The following is a 20,533-nucleotide window of genomic DNA, read 5'->3' on the forward strand; positions in this document are numbered from 1 at the left end:
GCTTAAGGGCCCAACAGTGGCAACCTGGTGGGACTTGAACTGACCTTCGGATTACTGGACCATAACCTTAACCACTGGGCTACAGCTGCCCTTCTTCCCTTCTTTCATTCATTAAAACCCATGTGTTTGAGATCAATTTAATGTCAGTTATTAAGCTGATAAATCAGTTGATTCTAGATTGACACTGAATTATTACTACACAAATACAAAATTATATCAAAATACAGATCAGACCTTGTAATGTTGTAAAGTGTTTAGACGTTTCCAAGATCCTTGAACCACTGAGGTCAAGTCTTCATCAGACAAGATCAGATGACCCGCCATTCCAGCTCTCCACTCTACATTAGCAATGAAACAACAGACAAAATGTCAGGTCTCCACCACTAGCAGGTCAACAGCTACAGATGTTTGACATCACTTGCACTTACTAGCACGGTTTGGTTTAAGTTCACATCTTATGTAAAATATAACAGTATTTCTCTGTTGTTTCATTTGTTCTTACCTAGATGCACTGAATCTGTAGAAGGTCTTTGAGAGTATGATGTGCCCTTCCACGTCTGCTCCAGAATCTTCTCCTTCACCTGTGTGATAGTGTCACAATCCAGGACTTTTGTAGGAACTGTCTGGGACTCACTATCATCTCCACTGTTCACCAGAACATTTAAGGTCTGCAGAGCAAATGCAGCAGTGTGTTAGAACAGAAAAACTTTTCTCCACCATGTGCATAACATTGCCTTATAAAATACACCTGCCTTTAAATTTCAACTAGTTGTTGTTACTAGTTGCCTTTTATGGGATTCAAACTGAAAATAGTAGTAGATAATGATTTGGATTTTAGTAAGGAAATGTAATACAAATATATACTCACCAAGGACTTTATTAGATTTATCTTAATCATGTGTACATTTATTGGCCATTTTATGAGCTGCACCATATACAGTAGATGCACCCAGTAAGTATGAAACTACTGTATGTACTGTAGACCATCTGTTGCTCTGTAAACCTTTACCACATTCATAATGATTTTGCTCATATCACATATGAACACATCTATATGGTAGGTATTTTTTATTTTTTTTAATATTTTTGTTTATGCATTTTCTCCCTTTTAGTGTGTTCAATTGCCCGATTGCGTCATGCTTCTTCTCCACCAATGCCGATCCCCGCTCTGATTGAGAAGAACAAAGCTAACCCACTCCCCCGCCGACACGTGGGCAGCATGCTGTATGCATCTTATCACCTACACTTTGACAAGTGCAGTGCAGCTCAGTGTACGGAGAGACACACCCTGACAGCAGTGTTTTTCTCATCTCTGTACAGGCGCCATCAATCAGCCAGCAGAGGTTGTAAATTGCATTAGTTATGAGAGAGACCCTATCCGGCTTAATCCCACCCCTATCTGAACAACAGGCCAATCGTTGTTCATGCGGTTGCTCAGCCCAGCCGGCAGGCAGAGCTGAGATTCGATACGATGTATTCGAGATCCCAGCTCTGGTTTCAGCGTGTGTTTTTACTGCTGCGCCACCTGAGCGGCCTATAAAATGTCCAATTGTTACATCATGTGAAGTATGTGGACACCTGTCCATGTGTTGTAGTCACATTCACTGCTAAAAGCTCTGTCTAAAAACAAGATCTGACATCAATAACAATAAATACATATGGGATTAATTGGAGTGTTAAATGTGAACCAGGCCTTCAGATTAGCCAGACCAACCACACAAATGCTTTTTTGACTAAGTGGGCACAAATTCCCACAAATGCACTTAAATATTCTCTCCAACAGTGTGGCAGATGTTAAATGAAAACTCGTATATAATAAACAGTAATCTAAATTAATTTCTTACTAAACTCTGTAACCTTTATTTTGAACATGCTCCTCACCAGTGTGTGGTATTCCACATCCTCACGCAGCAGCCGGTTGTCGTTGAGTGTGTATTTGGCTTTGCCAGTAACAGCATCAACAGGTCCCTTGTCTACCTGGTGTTTTATGGCTCGAAATAGCATATAGAAGGGTTCTCCTGCTGCGTCCTGCATCATACAAAGATGATGAGTAAGATGAGACACTAAATGCGTAGACATTTTTTTACTGGAGAACTAATGACGTGGTGTGTTTTGGAGGAGAAACATTGTGGGGAAACTCACTCTCAGGAAGGAATAAAGACAGATGGACATCCAGTTGGTAAGCAGCTTCTCCACCACTGACTCAGTTCTACACAAGAAAAGAAAACCCGATTTAGCATGTTAAAAAGTTAGTGTTTTAAGTGGAAACTTGCTGATTTAAATAATGTGATTTCAAAACCACATACCAGTTTTATGGGGTTGCAATTTATTTTAACTTCATCGTCATTTGTACAAATACAGACACATTACTGGATGTGACACATTAAAGTATTTATTAATTAATTTATTGTCTGTTTTACCACTGCTTATCCTCACAAGGGTTGAAGTGGGTCTGATTCATTGGGCAAAAGAAAGGCAGGAAACACCCTAGACATGTTGCCAGTCCTTTTATTGGGTGACACATTGGGGAAACCCACGTGGACACAGGGAGAACATGCAAACTCCACTTAGAAAGGACCCTTGCTACTCTGCCAGGGAATTAAACCCATGCTCTTCTTTCTGTGAAGTGACAGCGCTACCCACCGTGAATATAAATGTGAATATAAACACATTTAGAAACTCATGCCTGGAGAGAAAGGCATGTGTAGCTAAGATCTCTGCAGCCAAAAGCCCTGGGCCTGTGGTAGCCTAGTGGGTAGGGCTTTGGGCTATCAACTGGAAGATTGGCGGTTCAAATCCAGGCTCTGCTATGTAGCCACTGTTGGGTCCTTGAGCAAGGCCCTTAACCCTGTCTGCTCCAGGGGCGCCGTAAGTTGGCTTCCAACACCAGCTGGGATATGCGAAGAAAGAATTTCATTGTACTGTACATCTGTATATGTATATATGACAAATAAAGGATATCTTTCTATCTTTCTATAGCAACATTAAAGGAGTTAACAGTAGGTAGTTGTGCTAAATCTATGACTAAACGGAAAGGCCATTAACATAAACGGCAAGACAGAGGACAAAGATGAGACTATACTGAATCTGACAGGCAAGTCAAAAAGAAAATGAACCGTTCATCTTACTTCAATAATGACTAGATGAAAAATGAAAAGTACACTGCATGGCTAAAGCCAACCCTGGGCAATCCATTTTCTGCTACCTGTTTCATATACTTAGTTAAAACTTGGATTAAACATGAGGGCCGTTGATCAACAGTATTACAGTGTCCAGGTTTTTTGTCAGACATAGGTGGCAACACTAGAAAGATCTCTCATCAAAAACTTATAGTTAAAGTTACAGCAACTTACAGCTGTAACAGTATACAAGTGATTAAAGGTTAAATGCCTTGCTCAAGGGCCCAAAAGTGACAACCTGGCAGTAGTGGGGCTTGAACCATCAACCTTTTGATTATTTGTCCAGTATTTTAACCACTAAGCTGCCCTGAACAACAAGAAAATCTAAAAAAAGCAACCTCTTTAACCCTGGTTTGTAATGGCATATTGTAATGCCACCAGCTATAATAATAATAAAAAAAAAGATTTTGTAAGCTGTGTTTTAAAGGATTTCGATTTTAATCTTGTTTAGGTCATTTGGGTAACAAGCAGCAAATATCAAAAATCATTTTGTACACAGTCCCTTATGATTTGTATTTGATTTCTTTTAAAATGATGCTCATGAACTGACCTGCGCAGCATGAGTTTGGGGTTCTTGGTGGTGTACTGCTCCACCAAGTGGCTCAACAGGGTTTTCAGAATGTCAGTAAAATACTCCAGCTTTCCGTGCAGCGCCACCGTGAGGAGGGAGGCCACATATGCACGGTCCCGAGGAGAGAACGTCCTCTGGCCCTCCAGGGTGTGAATGAACTGCACATACACACAGCAAAGTTAACTGAAACATTCAAAAACAGATCATTGTTCCATGTCATGGTACTAAAATGCAGTTCTGGAACTGCTTTATTGAGAGAAAGTTACCTTGATAAGAAAAAGTTTGCTGTTCAGTAGATTGGACAGCTGAGTGAGGCCCAATTCGACTGTTGCCCGACGACAAGCTGGCACATCCAGATCCCGTCTCAGTGGTGACTCTTGGTGCCCGGGAAAGAAAATCCTCTCTGCATAGTTGCGATAGTCCAGGAAAGGAATCCCTGAGCCCACCAAGTCACTGGACATGTCCATCATCTCAGTCATTAGGTCTAATAATAAAGACAATATATAGATATAAAATGTAGACTTTACTAGAGACATTTTTTAAAAAGGTAACTTGACGTCCCCTAAACTTTAAATCTTTGAAACTCGACGCCCTTCATAGAGAAATTTGTACCCTTAAACTTGACGTTTACCTTAAACTCAATGTGTTCACCTTTTAAAAAAAAAACATTTATTTATTTAATTTTAAATTAACAATGAACAGCCACTTTGTTCAGCACTTGGCTTGAGCAGTGCAGTAAAATGTCATCAAAGTGTGCATATGAGACGAACCTGCATTTGTGTACAATAACTGTCAAAGTCACTCTGAAAGCGTCCACATGTATCTGTGTTTAGCTGTATTTTCCTCCTGTTTCACTTTTAAACTTGTGTTATAGCTCGGGGTTCGGAGAAATTGGAGAAATGTATTAAAAGAAATACACAGGAACACTAAACCTCTCTTAATTATTACTGCTCATAAGTTCTCTCCACTAATGAAAATCCTTGTTCATTGTTTTAGTACAGTAAGTCATGTTAAGCTTTGTGCACCGTCACACTCCACAGGAAATAATGGCACAGCAGCGCAAAAGCTATTGTGCCGCTTCTCATGTGAAATCCCACTTACTTAACAGAAGATCAAGCATCTTCACGATTAAGAAGCACATAGAAATTGCATTTCAGTGTTTTTATATTATACTTGAGTTATTTTCAGTGTATAAGTGTCAAAAACAACCCCATTATTTTACATAAGCCTAAAATATTTGCAGTTTCACGGGACCATGAAACGCATTAACAGGTTTTCCATACATCTTTATGGGATAAAATACCTTGAAACTCAACACCTTTTAAACTCAACACCACTCCCAGAACCAATTGACGTCGAGTTTCAAGGTACCACTGTATTTTGAATAATTTTAGGATATGACACCTGTGAACTCCTTCTTGCAGCGATCTCTCACACTGGTTTCCAGATTCTCCAGCTGAATCTGAACTTTCTTATAATCCCTCAGAGCCTGTTTACTCTTTCTCCTGTTAGACACACAAATCCAAGCACATGTTTATGAATACACAGACTTCAAACACTCTTTAAAGGAATAATGAGTGACTACAGGGTGAATAGCTTTGTATAGTGCAGATGCTATACCTGTATACAAGCACAATGACCAAAACGATGAGAGCTACGATGGAGGCACCGACTCCAACGCCGACCTGAGCCTCCAGAGGGAACATGGCCTGGCCCTGTAGGTCATACTCAACCCTTCCAAGGGAGAAGTTAAGATTCCCCATTCGAACCTAGACACAGAGCACAGGACAGCACAGTTTAGCAATTTTTTAACATTTAAGAGTTTCAACTGTATTTGAGCTGATAGTTTTTATTCATATTAAAATGTGTTTTTGTCCTCATTTCCCTAAGTTTCATAGCAAATCGTAGCAATCAACAAATGACTACATATTATTGAGTATTGCAGCTACTTTATTTGCATGATGTAAAGGGGTGAGTCCCAGGTGTAGCCCCACACTTACAAGTATTTAAAATGAATGCAATATGCAGGATAAAAAGCCACAAACAAGAAGGTAAAGGTAAAACAAAAGCAGTGGCCAAAATAAATGAAACAAAGTAACAAATGAAATACACAAAACACCTGCAGCCCGCAACTGGTTGTTACAATATGGCAAGCTGCTCAGAGTGTAAAGTTTTCAGAAAAAGTGTAAAGAAAGAAAACCAAGAACAAACCAGGGACAGCTCCACTCCACACACTGATCCATACATGTGGCAGTTCTCTAGTGTTGGCTGAAAGGTGCCATGACACCAGTTTGAAATACTCGGAAGAGATAAAGAGTATGGGATCAGATCAAGCCCTGCATCATGGTTTTAGAAAAAAATAGATTTCCAAAAGCGGAGCCGGGATGAATAGATATGCTTCTACCTGGAGCGAATTACTGCTCAATGGATTACAGGTGACTGTCAGTTAGGAAAACTGGATGGATTTAAATAAGCAAATACCTTTGGCTTATTTATACTGTATATATATTCAGCCTTTGGCTGAATATTTATTTCAGTAATTAACAGTAATTTATTATCAGTAATTTTTTAACACTAACTGATGTAGTAAGTAGCTTCTCATATCCTAAACAACCTTTTTGGAAGACATATCCCATGATTGTGGAAAACGTTACTTTTTTAAAAGAAGGGTCAAATTGCTGGTCTGCATCAAGCAAATAAAACAGCTAAGGAGACATTGGATACTGAAATGAGGTTAAGAACTGTTCAATGCATTATTAAAAAGGTTATAATCTGGTTATTATCTGTTATATCTCCAGCCTTCAGCCAGGAAATGTGGGTAGAAAAAAATCTTGATTGACATGACTGGATATCATTTAAAAGCTGAAGTTGGATTATAAAAAAAAGTCTCAGATTGTAAAAGAGAGGTTCAGAGAGCATGAGGAATCAATTTCATGCACAAATTGGCCACCATAAGATTGTAACCCCATTGAAAGTCTTTGGGATGTGCTAGAAAATACTTCACAAAGTGGTCAATAAAAGATCCTGACCAAAAATGTATGCAACTCTGGATGAGAATTAATGCTATGACGATGCTTAAGGTTTTTGAAATGGTACAGCAAATTGTCAGTAAAACAGTGGCTTGGTGGGTAGCACTGTCGCCTCACAGCAAGAAGGTCCTTGGTTCGATTCCTAGGTGGAGTGGCCTGGGTCCTTTCTGTGTGAAGTTTGCATGTTCTTCCTCTTTCTGCGTGCATTTGCTCTGGGAGCTCTAGTTTTCTCCCACAGTCCATAGACAGGCAAGTGAGGTGAATTGGAGATACAAAATTGACTGTGACTCTGTTTGATATTAAAACTTAAACTGATAAATCTTGTGTAACCAGTAACTACCTGTCCTGTCATGTGTGTAACTGAAGTGTGAAAACATGATGTTAAAATCCTAATAAAATTAATAAATAAATTCGCCCAAACTACTATGGAAATAAACAATAAAAAATTCAACTAATGATGACACAATTATTCTAATAAGCAATCAATCACAGAAACAACTGAAGTGTTTAACAACTCACAGTGAACTCTGGCAGAACGTCTGTGCCCTCCCGTTTCTTGGTGGGCACCGAGGGCTGATGGGTAGGAGGCTCACAGTATAAGTGGTTTCTGGTGAGGGTCTTTACTGCACACACCCCATCTCCTATCAGTGCTAGCACCTCCTCCTTGTAAATGGCCAAGTCCAAATTCTCTCCCTGCAAAATTGTTCAAATACTTCCTTACACATCACACACAGAGAGCGTACTAAATGGTCAAATGTTTGTAACTGACAATAGCTTGGGGAAGGTTTTTCCTGTTCCAGCGTTATTGTGTTATTGTGTTATTGTGTTAAGGTGAGATCCATAAATACATGATTTATGGATCCCACCTAACACTTTTGGAATAAATTCTGCAACATCAATACCTGGCCTCAAAATATGCTCTTTTGACTAAATGGGCACAAATTCCGCATATATACATTCCAAAATTCTGTGTCTTCTCAGAAGAGTAAATCACAAATGATTAATGTCAATGATTTTAAAATATTAATGCCAATGTATTTAAAATGGGATGTCCAACAAGCTCATGGTCAGATGCCCTTACTTTTGACCATAATATATTTAATAATGGCTGTTTATTAAATATATAACAAAAGATCTGCAAAAAATAAACTTGTTGAATGTTGTGTAACCTCAACAGAGATGATGCTGCCAGGTTTGTGAAGGTAGGGTTTGCTGGGGTCTTCTTGGTTCAGTGGGTGGAGAGTGGGGTTTAGCTCATAGGTGAAAGGGCTGCTGGTGACCTCCTCAAAGTCAAAGCTGAGGTTGTCTAGCAGGAACTGGACACTGATGTCAGCATGGCGAGCCTCAGGACCAAGCATTGGCGTGGGGCAAAGGAGCAGAGTGGAGCTGTCAATTTCACAGTGCTCCTCCACCTAAAAAGAAACACAGTACATAGTTAATATGTACCACAATGCATGCACATATCACAGTGTGTTGGTTTAATTAAGTCTAAAATTCCACCCTCTATATTCCATATTCTGTTGTTATAAATAGTTAAGGCCCTACCTAATTTATGGCCATCAAAATTGCATCACGGACGTGAAATGAGCCGTTTCCAGTGTAACATGCAATTTGCTGTGAAATTCAAAATTTCAGGTTTGTGTTAAGTGATTTAACATTTTTCATTCACGTAGCATTTAAGTGCCTCACATTTACTGGTTAATTTGGACTATGAGGCACTCCTAGCAATCCTACAGCAATTAAGTTAGCAATCGGTTAGTTAAAATGTCGAAGTGTACAATAGCTAAAACACTACTTGGGTAACTGAGTTTGGAAAACCCCTAACCAATTCTGTGGACGCGGGGGAGGGGGGCGGTGTCAAAACACGGACATTCAACTAGGTAGGCTGTGCATTGTATTGTGGCTTCCATTTATTCCATCATTTAATTTATGAGTGTTATTTAATGACTGTCGTAAAATGTGACACTTTACTTGGTAAAATTGGTAAATTCTGTGATTTTTGAAAAAATGAGGCCTGTGAAATTAAGCAAATTTTTCAAGAATTTAGTAGGGCACTATCTATAATTAATACCTACAGACAAAAATACAGCGAATTCAGAAATTATCCAAGTCCTTTGACTTTTTTTAAAATGGATTTTCTCCCCATTTACCTTCCGATTTAGCGCACTCAATTTTGTCTTCCGCTACTGAGAGATACCAGACTGCATCCAAGGAGGGCACGTCGCTGTACACGCCTCTTCCGCATTCCGCATCTTCTCGCCCCTGCATTCTGCACAGGCGTCTCTTCCGCCAATCAGGGTCCTTACACAGCGTATGAAGAACCACCCACCCACACATAATCCGGCCCCCACCCTGCAGATACGGTGGCCAATTAGTATCTGCTGCAGGCACTGCCAATTATGCCAGCCAGATGGCGCCCAGCCGACCGGTGGCAACACCGATTTTCGAACTGAGGAGTTCAGAAACTCGTTGCTGGTGTGCTAGCAGAATATCCTGCTGTGCCACCTTGCCGGCTGTCCCTTGACTTTTTTTTATGCACTTTATTTTGTTTCTGATTTTGAATAAATATAGTTTATCTTAGCAAAAGCACACTGGCAGCACTTACAGCTGCAAATTTTCTTAGACACATTTCCACAAGCTTTTTCACACCTGTATTTGGAAAGTTTAGCCTAATCTTCAAGGCAGAACCTCACAACACAATGCAAAAGTGTGCAAAAAGGCAAGGAGTTTAAATGCTTTGTGTATCCACTGTACAACAATATGTAACATAGAGTTAGCTCCAAGAAGACTGGCACCCTTGGTAAAGGTCATTTATTCTATGATAATAAAAACCTTAATGGTCTATAAATTATTCCCTGCAAATTATAACAAAACTGAATGTAGTTTTTTTTTTTTTTTTTGCATTTACCCTCAATTTTCCTTCCAATGTAGTCCAATTACCAGAGTGCATTTTACTTCCTTTCTACTGCTGCTAACCTCCAACCCTGTTTGAGGAGAGCAGTGACTAACACACACCCCCTCCGACATGTGCACTAGCCGACTGCATCTTTTCACCTGCACAAGACGAGTCCATAAGGGGCTTAGTCTTGTCCATGGAGAGTCACGCACTGATCTCCATTATTCCTCGCCTCTGATGCAGATGGCATCAATCAGCCAGCAGAGGTCATAATTGCATCAGTTATAAGTAATCTCCTCCAGCATACAACCCTGATGGATGAGCCAATCATTGTCCCTGTAGGTGCCCAGCCTGCTTAGATGTCAGCCCTGATGTGCTAGCATGTTTGACCTATTTATTTCTTTTGACACAACGATCAAAAACATGCCTGTAAGACAGTGTTTTCTCAGATCTGGCGGCTTGTGGTGACCCAACAACACCCTTACTAAGTGGCATTTTTTTTATTTCTGTAATTTGTCACTCATCTGTACATGTTAACACAAAATCTTACCTGCTTCACAATACATATGCTGTCTTCAGAACAGCCTGCTTCTGGAACTATTCGTCGTTGTCTATAGAGTCTGTCCTCTCTTCCAAAGTGCCCCTTGCTCTTCCTCTTCTTCCTTTTCTTCCCCCGAAATGGTGGTTCCAGAGGGCTCAGGGTCACTCGAATGCAAGGGTCCTGGACAACATCCAGGTTCTGACCAGTAACTCGAATCACACGACCACCACTGGACAACCAAAAAGAAGAATTAAAAGTCAGGTTTGGTAAATGTGTCAGGCAGGGACCATGAGATTGATGGCAAAACAAAGAAAAATGGTTAAATACGTAAAATATTGACTGAAATGATTTACCTTTGTCTCATTTTTATATCACAAAAGCCTGGCATTGTAACAGCAGTGTGTAGTCTTCTAATATCTAACGTAAGTGTACACTTAGTGACACATTTTAGCATGTTTCAGGGTTTATAACCTCTAGAACATTCTGTATCATTAGCTTTATGCTTCCAGTTCTCAAGTCTGTGTTGGAAGTTACAAAATGCTCTGCTTCTGCACAACTGCTGAAAATAACTGGTGTGTGTGTTGTATAACATTATGTATATAAAACAAACTATCATCAATAGAGCAAAATCATACATACCTGAGAAAGCTTTTAGAAGGCACGGCAGTGGTGATGTTGGGATCTGGAGTGTAGTAATACAGAGATTTCAGTAGATGGCGCTGTGCACTACCAAACCACACAGTCACTCGATGCTCTCCAGTTCTGTTACTGCTACTGGTCACACATTCAATTTGTTCATCGTCCAGTTTGGAAGAGCTGTAAACACAATGTTAAAACTGCGTTAGTCCTCAAGATCATATTGCCTAGACGATCTAAATAGGTTATTAAAGCAATTTAATGTATAAATGTTCTATAAAAAAACTTAACTTATGAACATGTTTCAGTTTTTCATAAAGCAGTGACTGAATGGTTGTAATTGATACCTGATTTAATTATTTGTTTGTAAACAAAAACATTCTTAACGTAGTTCTTACATAACACAAGGTACTCCACCAATCAGGATCTTGATCTCATTCGGATGGCCTGTACGAAGTCCCCTACCCATGATGATGACCGATGTCCCTCCTGACACTGGACCCCTCATTGGGGACATTTTAAGTAGCACTGGGTCCTGAGATTCACAAACACACACATTGGTTAGCATGCTTAAATAATAGGATTAATATAGTAAAACAATTTATGATAATTCATGAAATGTTTTACTATGAATATCTCAATAGTTTACTGTAGGCAGGATGAAGCAACACTAACCTGGTAGCGAAAGTGCTGGACAGACTGTCCAATTCCTCCTCCTTTAACCTCCACTGAAACTTGTCCTTTTTTCTCACCTCCACTTGATCTTGTCTTACAGACAATACTGAACACACACACACGCAAAGACATTTATAATTGTAAAGAATAGATTTAGAATAGATATAAGTACCCTAGGGCGAAATGGTATAAGGAGTAACAGGCACACATTAAAGTATTCATAAGGTATAAAGAGGGTTAGATGATCATTTTTTACCTAATTTTAATAGCAAAATGCTGTATACTGCAACGCTTCAAAACTATTTCCTTTTTTTTTTGTTGATTTTCTTTTTTTCATCCCCCCCCCCCAATTTTCCTCCCAAACTAGTCGTATCCAATCACCATATTGCATTACGCTTCCTCTCTACTGATGTTAATCTCCACCCAGATTGAGAAGAGCCATAATTATCACACACCCCCTCCGACGTGTGCAGTAGCTGACTGCATCTTTTCACCTGCATGAGGCGAGTTCATATGTGGATCAGCTTTGTGTACAGAGAGCCACACCCTGATCTCACATTATCCTTCAACTCTGTGCAGGCGCCATCAATCAGCCAGCAGAGGTCGCAATTGCATTAGTTATGAGGTCCTGTCTGGCACCCTGCCCATGAACAACAGCCAATAGTTGTTCATGTAGGCGCCTAGCCTGCCGGATGGCAGAGCCGAATTTCGAATCGACGAGTTTGAAATGCCAGCTCTGGTGTGCTAGCGTGTTTTACCGCTGCGCCACCTGAGCGCCAAAACTATTTTCTTTACAAGAAAGAACAGATCCAGACCAACAATGCCATTCATTACTTGTGATTACATATAAAGATTTCTATCAATCCAAAGACTTAAAAGTATCTCAGATGGCAAAAAATACTAACAAATGAATACTCAACCAAATTAAACCTAACGTCTCACTCAAAGCCCTGATAACCAAACTGAAGCTCGTTTATTTTGTATGGACACAGAATAAAAAGAATCAATTCATTGGAAGCAAAATTATGCTTGGAACAGCTGAAGGTAAATGAAGAAGAAAACAGCCAGCAACAAGATGGATGAATAGCGTAATAATGAACAGGCCATTTAGAAGCTCAGAGACCAAAACTGAACACAGGATGTTCTGAGGGAACACTATTCATATGCTTCCCAGGAGTCAGAATCAACTTGACAGCACATAAAGAATAAAACAAGTGATTTCCTAATATGTTTTATACTGCTATGTAAAGCGACTCTGGGTATTAGAAAGGTGCCAGTGACCAGACAAAGTTTGAACCAAGGTCTACAGACCTATGTTTTCATGTGGCATAAACAGTACATAATGCACTGTTGAGGTACAGTTTTAAAAATAAGTCTGATTTATTTTATTTGAATAATACACTGTAGTGTATTTAAACCCAACCAGAACAGTTTTTTACAATGGACTGTATAAATATTTCCCATATTCCCCACTTAATGTGTGTTGATTGGAACTGATTAATGCTTGGACTTGTATGGATTTATATGGATATAATTAAGATAAATAGGAATATGCCTTTACCGAGAGGAAACTTCATATCTGCCAGGGATAACCGTGCACGGAACTCCAGCAACGTCGACAGAGTTCTGAATGTCTTCAGCCCTCTGTCCCAGGTTTGATCCAAAGATAGTGATCACAGTACCCCCCTCCACTGGACCAGACAGAGGCTCTATCTAACCAACAAAGCACAAAATCATGTGAGAGGGTGTGGTCAGGCTGAATAAAAGCTTCCATTTGTCACATAAATGAATGAGTCCTCCCGAATATGTAATTAAAGTATGTACAATAATAAATCGTTCTTTGTGTTTTCATTTCTACACCATAAAAGATAGGCAAATTGGAAAGACTCTCACATCTTAATGCTTTAGCAACTACCTACTCTTCCATCTACCCTCTATACCCTATGCCATTTTCTAAGCTATCTAATTATAACAATTTAGAAGGGCCTCACTTGGGAAGCATTCAATGCTGTATGAGTACAACTCAGACTGGCTCAAGGTCTGAATAAAAGACATTTGTTTATTCACACTGGGGAACTGATGTTGTACAGGATTGATTAGGTCATCTGCGACTCACGTTTGCTGACAATGTTTAGTGAAACAGTGACACTGGACCTGACAAGTCAGCTAAATAACAGCTCACATGCCACTGCTAAACTTTCAATGTCAGAGTAACAGCGGATTCAGAAAATATTAAGATCCCGCGAGTATTTGCATACTTTGTGTTGTGTATTTGATTTTGAATGGAAATATTTGCCATTTTTAGAAGAGAAAGCCTTTATTTGGCATATATACATATACAGGTGTATTATACAATGAAATTACTTTTCCGCATATCCCAGCTTGTTTGGAAGATGGGGTCAGAGCGCAGGGTCAGCCATTGTACGGCGGCCCTGGAGCAGAGAGGGCCTTGTTCAAGAGCCCAACAGTGGAAGCATGGCAAAGCCAGGATCCAAACTGTGAAACTTTTGATTGATAGCCCAAAGCTCTACCCACTAGGCTACCACTGTCCCTACCATTTTTACCTTTTTACCAACCATTTTATGTTTTTACCTACCATCATACACTTATTCTCCAATACTGACGTGATAAAAAATAAATCGAATCAAAACTGACATCTCCTATTCATCAAAGTATTCAGACCCTAAACTGTAGGTAGGTGCATCCTGTTTGCTTTAATTATCCTTGAGATGTTTCTAGAACTCCATTTAGGTCCACCTGTTGCAATGTGGATTGATTGGACATAATTTGAAAAAGCAAACACCTTGGTTTGGTTTGGTTAAAGAGTCTACAATTTACGCTGCATTGTACTACAAAAGTCAAGCCATGAAGTCCAAGGCACTCTCTGTGTATTGCTGTGATCAAATTGTGTCAATGCATAGATCAAAACAAGGATATAAAACACAGTAGTCTTAATAATTTTGAAATGGAACCTATGTGGCACAACCTTGAACCTTTATAGAGCTGTCTGGCCTAATTTGGTAATCAGACAGGAAGGGTCTTGTTTAATGTTTAAAAAGAACCCAACAGTCAATTAAAAAGACCTCCGAAAGTCCTGTAAAGTGACTGGAGAACCTGTTGGATGAATGGCCATCTTTGCAGCACTCCATAAATCAAGCATTTGTAGCAGAGTGGCAGTGGAATGAATGCAGCCAATTACAGAAACATCCTTGACAAAAAGCTCTTTGGGTAAAAGCTTTTGGGTAAAAGTTTACCTTTCTGCAGGCAAAACACTAAAGTGAAGTGGGAAAGTCACTTAAGACATCTGAAAGACCTGATGGCTGTGCACAGATGCTTGCCAACCAACTGACGAACGGTGAAAGGATTTGCCATGAAGAATGAGATAAACTGCCCAAATTTACGTGTGCAATAATTATCCAAGGAAGCTGTTTCTGAATAAAGGGTCTGAACACTATAAAATTATGTTTCCACCTTGTCATTATGGGTGATTAAGTGCGGATTGCTGGGTAAAAAATGGCAATGATGTCATTTTGAAATTAATTAAACAACACAACAATCAAGTGTGCAAAAAAGTGGACAGTGGTAGCCTAGTTTATAGAGTGTTGGGCTATCAATTGGAAGATTGACAGTTTAAATCCAGGCTCTGCTATGCAGCCACTGCTGGGCCCTTGAGCAAGGCCCTTTACCCTGTCTACTCCAGGGGTGCCGTACAATGGCTGACCCTGCGCTCTGACCACAACACATGTATATGTATAAATGACAAGTAAAGGCATTTTATTCTATTCTATTCTAAAAAGTCAAGGGTTCTAAATTCTTTCTGAATCCACTGTAGATTATTATAACTGGAGGCTATAAAGTTCTCTGCTAATTACCAGTCCCTTTTTAATCCAAATTACTTATTTATTTTATACTTTGGTTACATTCATGACAGGACAAGTAATTACTTATTACACAAGATTCATAAAATCAAGTTTTCAATATCAGTCATGGGCATTTTTGTATCTCCAATTCACCTCACTTGCATGTCTTTGGACTTTGGGAGGAAACTGGAGCTACCGAAAGAAACCCACACAGACACGGGGAGAACATGCAAACTCCACACAGAAAGGACCCGGACCACTCCACCTGGGAATTGAACCCAGGACCTTCTTGCTGTGAGGCGACAGTGCTACTCACCGAGCCACCGTGCCACCCAAATTCAGGGTTGTACATGCAGATCCAAAAACTATGACAAAAGGGTGCACAAATAGTTGTCAAGTGTATAAATGTGTATAAATGTGTACCAAGTATATATGGGGTGCAGGGCAGGTATGCTGGACTTGGTCCTTGCAGGAGTCGCGAAAGACGCAACTAGACTGACTTCCTTCACACCACACACAGCCATAATCTAAATCTGCAGTGTGACAGCGGCTGCAGTCTGAACGGCCCACCGAGCAATTGTACAACCTCACTAAAAAACAATTATAGCAAAATATTACTATATTACTATATTTTCTAATAATTTTGTAATAATTTCTTCTGAGCAATTTCTCATCAAAATCTGTTTTATTCAATACTGTTCTCTTACAGTGCAAATCCTGAGGACTGTCTATCTGAAAAGACCCTTGTCTTCTGACTGTGATTGCTGCTCTGTATTCTTCCACAACTACAGAGTAGGAATACTGAAACAAACACAAAAACACTTGAGACTTTGACATTTAATCCAGAAATGCTCAGTCGTAATGTAATAATGTGTGTGTGTTAGTGAAAACTGCAGGAAAGACCTTATGCAGTTGGCAGGTGATATAAAATAAATGGGGCTGTGAATTATCCTTCTCAACAAATGCTGCCACTACTATGGACTTGCCATCGATCGTCAGTACACACTCGTAATCCATCTGCAAAAATATTTGTTTTTTAAAAAGCCTTAATGGCAAACATTCAAAAAAGCATTTAACAGTGATGCTAGATGGCCAAGACTCCTATTACTATCTCATGTTACCTGATCAAGGTGCAGGTTACGTCCTACCAATGTTATCTTGCTCTCAATGTTTACAGGTAGGAGCGAGGAACCTTGAACGTTGTCCACACATGGACAAGAGTTTGCACCTCTGGTCATCAGTGACTCCTGATCATCCTACAAACACAATGCATCATACCTGTAAGACCTTACAAGTACATTTATGAAGTTAGCATTGTAAAACAAAGTAGAACAACTCAAAAAGTAAATAAAGCCTAACACAAGACATAAATAAACCTTCTGTCCTCCTCAAACATTAGATGTGATTAGATATATTGCTACTACTATATCTAATAAATCATAAATGAAGAACTCCTGTAGCTCCTGAAATTTATTGTAATGATTTTACATTGATTTTAAAAGGTTGCTGCCATGCCTGGAATGTAATCCTGGCTAATTGGTCTGTTTGATAGAAAGACATGATACTTTTTTGTTTTCATTGTATATTTTAATGATTAGTTCAAGCTATGATTTGAAATAATGTGTTAACTGTAATTTATTTAGGAAACTATTAGTTGTTAAATATAACAGATAAGATAGATAGATAGATATATAGATAGATAGATAGATAGATAGATAGATAGATAGATAGATAGATAGATAGATAGATAGATAGATAGATAGATAGATAGATAGATAGATAGATAGATAGATAGACTGCTCAAATAAAGGGAACACTTAATCATCACAGTATAACACAAAGTCAGTTAAACTTCAGGGAAATCAATCTGCCCAGTTAGGAAGCATAAGCGATTGTGAATCAAGTTCGCCTGCATTGGTGCAAATAAAAGTGACAACAGGTGCACTGGAGAGGCAACAACAAGACAACCCCCAAAGAGGTTTTACAGGTGGTGGCCATAAACAAATACTCTCACCTTATCCTTCCTGACTGATTCTTTTCTAGTTTTGTGTTTTGCTAGTGTCCTCGTCACTACTGGTAGCACTACTCCCAGCACAGTCTCGAGAGCACTGAGGAGATACCAGGACACAGGCCATTACACAAGGAGAACAGGACAGGGTTGTAGAAGGGCATCAACCCAGCAGCAGGTTCTACAAAGTGACCTCCAGTGAGCTACTGGTGTGCATGTTTCTAAACAACCTGTGAAAAACAGACTCCATGAGGGTGGCATGAGAGCCCAACATTCTCTAGTGAGACCTGTACTCACAGCTCAGCACCGTGCAGCTCAATTGGCATTCGCCAGAGAACACCAGAATTGGCAGGTCCACAATTGGCACCCCATTCTCTTCACAGATGAGAGCAGGTTCACACTGAGCACATGTGACAGACGTTTAAGCATCTGGAGACGCTGTGGTAAACGTTATGCTGCCTGCAACATCATCCAACATGACTGGTTTGGTGGTGGGTCAGTGATGTTCTGGGGAGGCATATCCTTGGAGGGCCGGACAAACCTCCACGTGATAGCCAACGATACCCTGAATGCTGTTAGGTACCAAGATGAAATCCTCAAAGCCATTGTCAGACCTTACGCTGGTGCAGTGGGCTCTGGTTTCCTCTTGGTGAAGGACAATGCCCGGCCTTGTCTGGTAGGCAAAGTGTGTAGGCAGTTCCTGGACGATGAAGGCATTGATGCCATTGACTGGCCCTCGCGTTCCCCAGACCTGAACTGAGAACCTTTGGGACTTTATGTATCAGTGCATCCGACGCCATGAAGTCACGCCACAGACTGTCCAGGAGCTCACTGATGCCCTGATCCAGGTCTGGAAGGACATCCCCCAGGACACCATCCACCGTCTCATCAGGAGCATGCCAAGATGTTGCTGGGAGTGCATACAGGCACGTGGGGGTCATACACACTACTGAGTAACATCATGGATTGACTTCCTTACATAGTTGAGCCTATGATTTCAATGTTTTACTTTGATTTTTGGTATGAATTTGAGTCCAGCCCTCCATGGGTTGATGATTTTGATTTCCATTGACTGTTGTTATGTAAAGATTTTCAACTTCAATCTTTCGTTCATCGAGATCCGATGTGTGATTTCAGTGTTCTCTTAATTTTGAGCAGTGTAGTTATAGAGATATGATAGATAATAGAGGAAGTCAAGAAGTTGAGGATGAGTCAGGAAATAAGGATCTAGTAGCATATTTCTACTGTATTATGTAGAGTATGTAGTAACATATTTTTATTATTATTTAAAAAAACAATGTTCCATATATTAAATTGCTGTTCAGTAACAGTTTTAATTATGGACAGGTAGATTCATTTTGGAATTGCTTGCATCTGCTAGCATTTGGTTTGTCTCTATTCAGCTACCCAAAGATCCTGACTCACCATGATAAAAATGTCAGCTGCATCAGACTGGTAGTCCACGTATGGTGCATAGGGGACAGAAACAGAAGGTGTGGACACTGCTGGTCCAGTCTTAGGAGATGCTCTGACACTGTCAGTCTCCCCCATTAAAACGGTCATCGTAGCAGTTGAGGATGGAATTGGTTTAGCCGATGACTCAATAATGGCCACATTCCCAGAAGAGACTGTCAAGGTGGGCACTTTAATCATGTCTGCTAATAATCTTTTATCAGACAGATCACTCATGTCTTCACCATCGCCACCACGAGTCAGTAATGACAGCAAACCCACATGTGATTTTTTACCACCTGCTGCACCTCCTGCCGCTATGGTTGAAGCCTGTTGTGTTAAGGAAGCCTTGGTATGCTGGAGAGTGGTGGGCAGGTTGGTTGGGAGGGGTGGGGTTTCCACATTTGTGGAGTTGATGGCAGTTTGCTTTGAGACGGTGGGAGTTGTTCGACGGGCAGTATACATGGCCATGGCTTTGGTTGTTACAGGAGCTTTGGTTGTTAACTTTTTATTAGGGTGTAAAGTGTGTAAAGCTGACTCTGTTGGTTTGAACTTGTCCTACATTTAGAGAGAGGAGAAAAAGCAACTGTTTAAAAGTGGAAATATGTAAATGTCAGGCAAGAGACGTGTAAGCAGACATGTCAGTATTGAACAGTAAGCAGTTGCAAGAAGAAAGAAAAAAGTTTGCTCTTTTTAGTAAAGATCTACTTATATAAACTATGCCAGATCACATGATCTTAGAAAGAGATGGAGCAGGATTCTATTATATCAAAACCTGGGTGTTTAAAAATTTGTAAAAAATCATAAACATTTAATAACTACACTGTTCTACCCGCCCTATACAGTATTTAAGCGAAAATTACACCATGAGCACAAGGTGCATGCTAAATAATTCAATATAGAACATGTATTCTTCAGGTATTCAATCTAAGAATAACACAAAATAGTACTAACTAAACAAATGCTCCCCAAAACATTATTGGACTTGTCAAGTTTATTGAAGACAATGACCAAAACACACAAGTAAATAAACAACAATACAGTTTAAAATGTGTCCAAGGTCAAGTTCATGCTTTACAAAATTAAGATGAAGGCTATTTTTTATCATTATTTTTTAGTGATTTTGGGGTGCCCAGGTGTCTTAGTGTGATATTCCGTTAGCACACCAGCACTGGGATTCTGTTGTCCCCAAATTCGAATCTCAGCTCTGCTACTGCTCAGTTGGGCGCCTCCTAGCAGGCACAATTGGCAGTGGCTGCGGCAGAAAAAAGTGGCCACTAGTCTGCAGGGTGGGAAAAGTCCAGACTAAAAAAGGGGGGTGGGGTCTTCAACTCTGTGTTAGTAGCCCGGGTATAGAAGTGGAGAAATGCGGAGATCAGCGTGTGACTCTCCCTGCGCAAGACTGGCCTCACGCAAAAATCCACCAAGTATGGGCAATAAGAAGGGGTCGGTGGACTGCGCATGCGCTTGTCAGGCAAATATACCGTTCGTGGATGCGATTAGAGTTCCCAGCAGTGGAAAACTAATTGGCTATGCTAACTAATAAAATAATAAAAAGGAGTACTTTTATAGCAATTACTATATACAAAAACTTCTTTGCTGCCAAAGGAGGTTTTTTTGCCTGGTTATGAATTGCCAAAAGAATAATAATGCTTAGTAAAGGCATGAAAAGTACTATTTTAGGTT

The 20,533-nt window shown here is 40.0% G+C and overlaps 1 protein-coding gene across 1 annotated transcript in view; it reads right to left on the reverse strand.

The window, feature by feature from the left end:
* Positions 1-20,533, reverse strand: part of plxnb1a (plexin b1a) — a 111,668-nt gene that overhangs the window by 8,645 nt on the left and 82,490 nt on the right. The window contains exons 10-28 of the mRNA XM_063016180.1: positions 16,509-16,643; positions 16,291-16,404; positions 16,095-16,188; positions 15,811-15,977; positions 13,089-13,240; positions 11,528-11,633; positions 11,251-11,387; positions 10,856-11,032; positions 10,226-10,445; positions 7,949-8,191; positions 7,299-7,472; positions 5,371-5,519; positions 5,155-5,255; positions 4,017-4,234; positions 3,730-3,908; positions 2,143-2,209; positions 1,882-2,028; positions 503-668; positions 235-338 (exon numbers count right to left, since the gene is read on the reverse strand). Of these exons, the coding sequence (XP_062872250.1) occupies positions 235-338; positions 503-668; positions 1,882-2,028; positions 2,143-2,209; positions 3,730-3,908; positions 4,017-4,234; positions 5,155-5,255; positions 5,371-5,519; positions 7,299-7,472; positions 7,949-8,191; positions 10,226-10,445; positions 10,856-11,032; positions 11,251-11,387; positions 11,528-11,633; positions 13,089-13,240; positions 15,811-15,977; positions 16,095-16,188; positions 16,291-16,404; positions 16,509-16,643 (2,850 nt within the window). The remainder of the gene's footprint in view (positions 1-234; positions 339-502; positions 669-1,881; positions 2,029-2,142; positions 2,210-3,729; positions 3,909-4,016; positions 4,235-5,154; positions 5,256-5,370; positions 5,520-7,298; positions 7,473-7,948; positions 8,192-10,225; positions 10,446-10,855; positions 11,033-11,250; positions 11,388-11,527; positions 11,634-13,088; positions 13,241-15,810; positions 15,978-16,094; positions 16,189-16,290; positions 16,405-16,508; positions 16,644-20,533) is intronic.

The sequence above is a fragment of the Trichomycterus rosablanca genome, chromosome 19 (genome assembly GCF_030014385.1).
Source record: "Trichomycterus rosablanca isolate fTriRos1 chromosome 19, fTriRos1.hap1, whole genome shotgun sequence".
NCBI classification, from domain to species: domain Eukaryota; kingdom Metazoa; phylum Chordata; class Actinopteri; order Siluriformes; family Trichomycteridae; genus Trichomycterus; species Trichomycterus rosablanca.